The sequence below is a fragment of the Wolffia australiana genome, chromosome 7, assembly GCF_029677425.1.
Source record: "Wolffia australiana isolate 7733 chromosome 7, ASM2967742v1".
NCBI classification, from domain to species: Eukaryota; Viridiplantae; Streptophyta; class Magnoliopsida; order Alismatales; family Araceae; genus Wolffia; species Wolffia australiana.
The window spans coordinates 7,304,998-7,313,452 of NC_135841.1; the positions used below are offsets into that span (position 1 = coordinate 7,304,998).

At 46.3% G+C, this 8,455-nt stretch overlaps 2 protein-coding genes across 2 annotated transcripts; one reads left to right on the forward strand and one right to left on the reverse strand.

Annotated features, from left to right (window-relative positions):
- Positions 1-1,275: 1,275 nt before the first annotated feature.
- On the reverse strand, positions 1,276-4,225 carry CSR1 (chlorsulfuron/imidazolinone resistant 1). The gene is made up of 2 exons (XM_078578992.1): positions 2,142-4,225; positions 1,276-1,504 (listed from the first exon to the last, which is right to left on the reverse strand). Exon 1 carries the CDS (start codon positions 4,165-4,167, stop codon positions 2,191-2,193), a length of 1,977 nt encoding a protein of 658 aa, XP_078435118.1. The 5' UTR covers positions 4,168-4,225; the 3' UTR covers positions 1,276-1,504; positions 2,142-2,190.
- Positions 4,226-4,831: 606 nt separating this feature from the next.
- On the forward strand, positions 4,832-8,139 carry LOC144705351 (nucleic acid binding / zinc ion binding protein). Its single transcript, XM_078577971.1, has 4 exons — positions 4,832-4,990; positions 5,915-5,979; positions 6,663-6,861; positions 7,627-8,139. The coding sequence occupies exons 1-4, from the start codon at positions 4,862-4,864 to the stop codon at positions 8,044-8,046; spliced, it is 813 nt and encodes a 270-aa protein (XP_078434097.1). The 5' UTR covers positions 4,832-4,861; the 3' UTR covers positions 8,047-8,139.
- The last annotated feature ends 316 nt before the right edge of the window (positions 8,140-8,455 follow it).

Sequence of the window (8,455 nt, forward strand, 5' to 3'; positions counted from 1 at the left end):
TGCAGATGATGGCCATAGACACTCAAATATCCACAAAGAGAGGGCCAGAGGATAGTCCACAAGGTCATTTGGAGATTAGATGTTGGAGTTTAGGAAATGTGGATGATGGTGATGGCTGGTTATAAGTGGCACGACATGATGGTGTGCAATGGAAAGTTGAGACACGAGCGTGATGGATGTGATGGAAATATGTGTGGCCAGAAAGCCAATTATACATTCAACATCTTGTTCAATGTTTGGTAATATAATTTATTTATTATTATCATTTAATTACCGGATTTGGAATCATGAATGGCCTCTTTGTAGGTCAAAGGACAACCACCCTTGGATATTGAATCATTTAATTACCAGTTTGAAATCAATTTTCCACTTTTTCCCTTCGTTAGGATAAATTTATATGCCTTTTCAACTACATTTTCTTGACCCATTCAAACTATTAGGATATCATTTTCGAGGTCTTTAGATACCGAACTCCAAATGGAGAAAAGCATTATAATTTTTTGAAGTAAAACTGTGGAACAAATTTTGGGTTCTTTACCATGGAAATACATCTTAGGACCTACTGTTCATTGTAGTTGACCTGAGTAATTAGTACCTCAGTTCCAAGATCTTCAATCAACATGGAGAAATAAGTCTTTATTATTATTTTTTGAGTGGAGTCCTGAAATATACGCTCCCTCATCTGCATGTTGTACGATCTCATTTACGAGCATTGACTTTGAGTCTTTATGAGATCCCACAAAACAGTTGACATTTTCAACAACAAAGACGACGAAGTCCATAGAATCTATGCCAAGGTATTCTCATATTTTTGAGTTTGTCGGATTTAAAAATATCTTTAATAGATCTAAACATGTTTACATTATATACGAGGCAAGAAGGGAGCAATTGATCTGGCCAATTTGATGAAACTCAGGATTTGATGTGCTCTTATTGCCTTCACTGAAGTACCAAAGGCACAGAAGTACGACTTTTACACCGTCTTCTCCCAAAAAGATGTCCAGAAAACTATTTTTGCAGTTTGTTTTAAAATTCACTAGACATTTTGAAATAAACGTCTTTGGTATTTTGAGGTCAAAACTTATGTATCCAGAGTGTAATACTGGTACACTAATAAAAACGAGCAAAAACGTACACGAGTATCATTAAAAAAGAGTAATTCTTTGACGCAAGATTGCATTATTTACTTTTTCTCTAAGAATTTGTAGACCTTTTTAATACCCAAAAGTTAAATACATCTACAGTTAAATAATCGAGGTACGGTAAGAACCCTGATCCAAGAAAGGAATAATATACGACTTTATTAAGTCTGAGGACATCAAGCATAGTTCTTGACATATTCAACCGTACCTTCCCTGCTACCAGAAAATGGTAACCAAACAGATGAACCAGAAATTCCACAGAGCTAGAGGTAGTAAGTACAACACCGATGTCAGAGACAGCAAAACGGCCACCAAAAACCGTGAAAGCTCCGCCATCAGCCCCCCGAACTTGAGCAAGGCATCTAGCACGGCATGATCATAAACAATGAGATATATTACATCCCAAGTTTAAAGAGATGGCCATTAACCATGCAATTCAGCCATGCCGTTTACTACCACAGACATTCAACAATCAAGCAGAAGTAATCAATAAACAGCAAAAAATTTTCAAACATGCATAAATAATGCAATAGTTTGAGAATGACTTTAATCAGCCATGTTTAAAGAGGTTGGCATTAAAGTGCTGGCCTGAAATATTAAGGTTATGCAACCATTAGACAAGGTTGTTCTGTTCTGTTCTTTCGAAACAAACAAAAAATTCGCACAGGGCCTTGTTCTTTGTTCTGCTCTTTTTTTTTTCTAAAACGAACAAAATTCGAACATTCTCACAAATTCGCACATTCACACAAAACTAGAACAAAATTCGCACCAAGCGAACAAAAGAACCGCACATGGGTCTGTGCGATGTTCTGTTCGAATTTATTTTTGTTCTGTTCGGAAAACCGAACAGAACGAACAATTCACACAAAAAGAACAGGTCGACCATGTCTAGCAACCATCAACCTTCAAAGTCTTCAATCCTCATTAGCGTTAACATGACAAAACGACGATGAAGAAATTTATCAACCAAATAAATAGAGTAAAGAGGGTGGTACTTACTCCGTTTTTTTTTTTCCTTCATTCTCAAGCAGGGGGTCATGATCATCAATCAGTAGGCGATCCTTCCATCTCCCTCGACGATTATATCCTTGAAAGCGCCGCCGCTGGGGATCATGGGCAGGACGTGTTCTTGGTGAGGCACAATGATGTCCAGCAAGTACGGGCCGGGCGTCTCCAGCATCGTTCTAATGGCTTCCCTCACTTCCCCCTTCTTCCACACCCTCGCCGCCGGTATGTTGAAGCCCTTGGCAATCGTCACAAAGTCCGGGTAGATCTCTGATTCGCATTCCGGGTTTCCCAGATAAGTATGCGCTCTGTTGGCCTTGTAGAACCGATCTTCCCACTGCACCACCATGCCCAAGTGCTGATTATTGAGCACCATCATCTTGACGGGGAGGTTCTCAATTCTGATCATGGCCATCTCCTGGATGTTCATGATGAAGCTGCCGTCGCCGTCGATGTCGACGAGGATCGCGCCGGGGTTCCCGACGGCGGCGCCGGCGATGGCGGGCAGCCCGAAGCCCATCGCGCCGAGCCCGGCGGAGGACAGCCACTGGCGCGGCCGCTTGTAGTTGTACCACTGCGCGGCCCACATCTGGTGCTGACCGACGCCGGTGGCGACGATGGCCTCGCCGCCGGTGAGCTCGTCCAGCTGCTGAATTGCAAACTGAGGGGGGATGGCGTCTCCAAACGACTTGAATTCAAGCGGGTACTTGGCCTTCTGCCGGTCAAGCTCCTCTCTCCAGGGAGAGAAGTCGAAATTCCGGTGAGCCCCGGTCTCGAGGAGGAGCTCGTTGAGGCCTTGGAGCGCCAGCTTGACGTCGCCGCAGATGGAGACGTGGGGCTGCTTGTTCTTGCCGATCTCGGCCGGGTCGATGTCGATGTGGACGATCTTGGATCGGCTGGCGAAGGCCTCGATCTTGCCGGTGACCCGGTCGTCGAAGCGGACGCCGAAGGCGAGGAGGAGGTCGGCTTTGTCGACGGCGTAATTGGCGTAGACCGTGCCGTGCATGCCGAGCATCTTGAGCGAGAGGCGGTCCGAGGTGGGGTGCACGCCGAGGCCCATCAGGGTGCTGGCGACGGGCACGCCGGCGAGGTCGACGAAGCGGCGGAGCTCGTCGCTGGCGTTGACGCAGCCGCCGCCGACGTAGAGCACGGGCTTCGTCGACTCGGCGAGCAGGCGGAGGATCTGCTCCAATTGGGCGCGGGCGGGGGGCTTGGGGAGGCGGGAGAGGTAGCCGTTGAGGCGCAAGGGCTGGTCCCAGACGGGGATGGCGAGCTGCTGCTGGATGTCCTTGGGGAGGTCGATGAGCACGGGGCCGGGGCGGCCGGAGGTGGCGAGGAAGAAGGCCTCGCGGACGATGCGGGGGATGTCGTCCACGCTGAGCACGAGGTAATTGTGCTTGGTGATGGAGCGGGTGACCTCCACGATGGGGGTTTCCTGGAAGGCGTCCGTGCCGATCATCCGCCGGGGGACCTGCCCGGTGATCGCGACGAGGGGGACGCTGTCGAGGAGCGCGTCGGCGAGGCCGCTGACGAGGTTGGTGGCGCCCGGGCCTGAGGTGGCGATGCAGACGCCGGGGCGGCCGGTGGAGCGGGCGTAGCCCTCCGCGGCGAAGATCTCGCCTTGCTCGTGGCGGAAGAGGTGGTTGACGATGACGGGGGAGCGGGTGAGGGCCTGGTGGATCTCCATGGAGGCGCCGCCGGGGTAGGCGAAGACGTCCGTCACGCCCTCGCGCTCGAGGGCTTCCACGAGGATGTCCGCGCCCTTGCGGGGCTCGTCGGGGGCGAAGCTGCGTGCGGGGGGGGCTTCCACGGCGGGGCTCGTCGGGGAATGCTCGGAGAAGAGGACCTGCGGAGGGCTCAGGCGCCGCGGAGAAGAAGAAGAAGAAGAGGGCTTCTTCGAACAGGGCTGCTGGGGAGCTGAAGGGAAGATCGCGCGATTGGGCCGACCGGACCTGCCGGAGAAGCCCCCCGGCCAGATCTTCGCCGCCGCCGCCGCTGTCGCCGCCGCTGTCGCCGCCATCGCTCTCTCTTCTCTCTCTCTCTCTATAGAGTATAGAATGAGGGTTTTAGGGGTAGAGCGAGCGGTCCTCGCTGGGAGATATAAGGCGATTTTTAGGCTTCTGCTGCGCCGCGGCTGCTGTTTTGCTTTATCCTGCCGCTGTCGGCTGTGGATAGGCACGGAGAGTTTTACCGTCATCCGTCTAGACTCTGCGTGATTCGTCCGTCTTTGGCGTCATCCATTCGGGATTTTGCGTCATTCATCTGTCACTGGCGACCGTATTGAATTTAGCATCGATCACCCGTCTATATCGTCATCCTTTGGGAAATTTAGCATCTGTCATCCGTCCGGAATTTAGCAACATTCGCCCGTCTTTTTCGTCATCCTTGCAGCGTCATCCTCTCGGAATTTAGCATACGTGTTCCGTCTTTACCGTCATCCTCTTAAAGTTTTCGTCATCCTCTCGGAAGTTTGCGTCATTATTCCGTCTTTATCGTCATCCTCTTAGAGTTTTGCATAATTAATCCGTATTTGGCGTCATCCGTTCGGATTTTGCGTCAGTGATCCGTCTTTGTCGTCATCTGTTCGGACTGACTCGTCCGTCCGTCTTATGCGTCATCCGTCTGTCACTGTACTGGCTACTTGTTTCTTTTTAAATAACTTTGGGCAAGGGGTCGAAGGAGCGAGGGAGTCGATCGCAATCGGTGAAGGGGAGATGGAGGAGGAGGAATTGGAGAAGTGGGTTTTGGGATTTCCGCGGTGGGCGGCCAGGATTCGGAAGATCGAGCCGCGCGATCCATTCTTCTCTGCTGGTGATGCCGAGCGTGAACTGATTGCGAAACAGGTGGTTTTTCTCTTCCGCTTGTTTTTTTGGTGTGTACCAAAGACGATGCCTTTTTTCTTCGATCGTTAGCGTTCTTTTATCTGGGTCATTTGGTGTTTGGGGCTAGGCTGTTCGAAGAAAGTGTTGATTGCTTGTTTCTCGGGGTTGTATCGGGGTTCGTTATGCCGTGTTCTTGTTGATGTGTTTGTAAAAAAGTAGGCGTGAGCTTAGATACTTGATATGAATCAATCTCAGAAGAGTCAATCAGCAGGATTCTCAGTCGACGACTGAGCCTCATGCAGGGACATTACCGATTCTTGAATAATTATAGGATTATGAACAACCACTGTGTAAATATATCTGAGAAACTTTTGATGAATGATTGATTAGGTTTTTCGTGACACGTCAGGGCAGGGCCTTTCCATATGTTGAAGATCTGGAAGTTACCTTTTTTTATTTCTCTATCTTTCTCTTCTTCCATCCCTCTCCTGTCTTCCTCTTCATTTTCTTGATTCTACATAAAGGTGATTTATGTATATACATATATGTGTTTGTTTTTACGGCCTGACGTTTTTTGAAGCGATTGCATCTTCTGGGAAAACATCTAACATTCCAGGGGTAGTTATTTGATGGGGTTATTTGGCAATTAAACTCTGTCTTTGTTTAATGTCATTGAGAGATCATATCAACCAACTTTGGGTATTTAATCTTTTTATTTCAAATATCACCTGGAGAAAAGTTGGAGATGCGAACATGGTCCTATTTCAGTTATGGAGATCCAGCAATTCTGACAGCAAAATATACTCATGGGCTCTGTATTGCAGTTTCTTCATAGGAAAAGTATTTCTTTGATAAGATAGCTTCGACTTTGCAATCGAACTAATTCTCCCCTTTTGGATCTTTTTATGTTGTTATTGATTCTGGGTTGTTGACTTCTTTGTGCAGCTAACTTTGGATTTGACTGAAGATGAAAGACTTCAGCTCCAATACATGGAGAATGCTGAGGGAGAGTAAGTAATTTTTGTGCCATCTGCCGAGTTTAAGGTTTTTCCATTAAGGCCTGCTCATATTTTCATAGAGGTAGAAGGTTACCTTCATTTGACTACTTAAAATGCCACATCCTTCTTTCATTACTTTTCGGTTCATACGCTCTGTGGCTCAAGTAAAAAAATAAAATTTTGAAAATTTTATTTTCAAAGCAAGAAGATATGACTTACTTTTGAAAATTTTGGCATCGCATATAAAATAAAAGAAAATAGAAACATTTTGCTTTGAAATTCTAATATGAAGGAGATTTAATCATTGGTTGTGTCTACGTGAGGGTTAATGGATTTTATTTTATTTTTGGAGAGCATGATTTTCTTGGCTCTACCCGCCTGAAATTTTTGCTTGCATGGTTCAGAAAATAATATGGGTAGCATTGTTTGTGTTGACATGTTCTTTACTTTGCTAGCCAAATCCCTGCGAAAATAACATTTTTGTTAAACTTTGAGAGGCTGGAGGAGAGAAAGAGGAGACAGAAAGTAGAAATGCTTACTTGTTTCATCAATCAATCTGCCTTAGATAGGCAGACAGAGAGTTATAATATTTCATAAAACCCCTAAGAATTTGGAGAATGACGACTTAACCCCTGCCACCTGACAGTTTGAGATAAACGTATTCATAGGCATATATACCTGTTGTTTTATGACAGGGGGGTGTATTGTCCAATTGTGGGTTGTGGAGCACGGTTGAGAACGTTGAATGAGTTTGAAGACCACTACAATGCCCGGCACACAGCGTGTTGCTCGGTGTGCTCAAGAGTGTTCCCCACGTCGCGCTTACTGAGCATCCATGTCTCCGAATCCCATGATTCTTTCTTCCAGGCAAAAGTTGCTCGTGGGTTTCCCATGGTAAAATCTCATCTTTGTACCCCTCTTCCCATCTCTCTTTTCTCATCTCTCTCCCCTCTCTTGTATCCATATCTCCTCTCCTCTTCCGCTTTCTTTTTCTGTCTTATATATCTCTGACCCTCTTGAGATGTCTAAACTCATCTTGCTTCTTTAATCTCTTCATTTCTCTCTACCTCTCTCTTTTCTCATCTCTCTCCCCCTCTTATATCCATGTCTCCTCTCCTCTTCCTCTTTCTTTCTCTATCTTATATATCTCTGACCCTCTTGAGATGTCTAAACTCATTTTGCTTCTCCAATCTTTTCATTTCTCTCTACCTCTCTTTTCTCATCTCTCTCCCCCTCTTATATCCATGTCTCCTCTCCTTTTCCTCTTTCTTCCTCTATCTTTTCTTTCTCTAACCCACTTGAGATGACCAAACCCTTCTTGCTTCTCCAATCTCTTCATTTCTCTCTTCCGTTGTCAATTAGCTCGTTTTCTTTGACCCGTAATAGACCTCGTATCTCATAGATATTTTCCCCTTTTTTAGTTCCATCCTCTTGTTTCTGGAATTCATCCTGCTTTCTTCCCTGGTAGGATGAATTTTCCATGATATTTGAGTGAACCCGTTATTCTATCCTTTATGTTCTCGCATTTCTGAAGTCGTATACGTTCAGAGTTTTATATCAGCTCCATCATCTTTATCAAAAGAAACTCAGTACAAGACCAATCTCAGTACATTGCCCTCTTTATTTCAAACATGGTTGATTAAGCATTGATTGAATCAGTTCGAATGCCTGGTGGAAGGCTGCGGGATGAAGCTGAAGAGCTACCAAAGCAGGCATCAGCATCTTGTGGACAAGCACAAGTTTCCCGAATCATTCCAATTTTTCAAGAAGGTCAAGTTATCCAAGAAACAAAGGCAGAAGGTCCACAGAAAAAAATCTAAAACAGGAGCGGTGGAAGTAATGGATGATTCTGGGGAAGGGGAGCAGCAAAGTACACAGAAGAGAGAGGAGAGAGAGAGAGCCCATGAGATAGCTGATGTGGAGATGGAGGATCTTGTGTCTGCAGTCTCAAGGCTTACAACTTCAGGCTCTGCACCCTCTTCAATCTGCTTCGGCCACCGCCACGCCCGGGCCTTCCAGTTACTGCCTAGATCAATACAGCAAAACCGCAAGCCCAAGCCTTCTGAAACTAATGGATAATATTGTTCCTTGATCTTGGGGTAACTGCGTTTTGATCCTCCCAAGCCTGGAGTTATGTACCTTTCCATTGCTTTGTCCACTTCCTGTTGATTCCACCAATGGGCAGATAAAATGAGAGGGAGAGAGGGGAGGGTATAGCCCGCAAGGAATATGGAGAGAGTAATAACTTTAAATTCAAAATGGCCAGATTACAAGATTCCAAAAAGCCAAAATATAGAAAATAGAAGAATTAAACTGAGACATTGCTTTGACTGAAAGAGAGCCAGGGGGAGTAGCCCTTTAATGGGGCAGATAAGAACAGTGGGATTGTAGCTTGGGTCATGAAAGAGCTGACTTGATTCCAAAGCGCCAGAAAGGGGGGTGAACGGCACAGAGAGAGGAAGGTGTAAGATGATGTTAACTGGTAGTG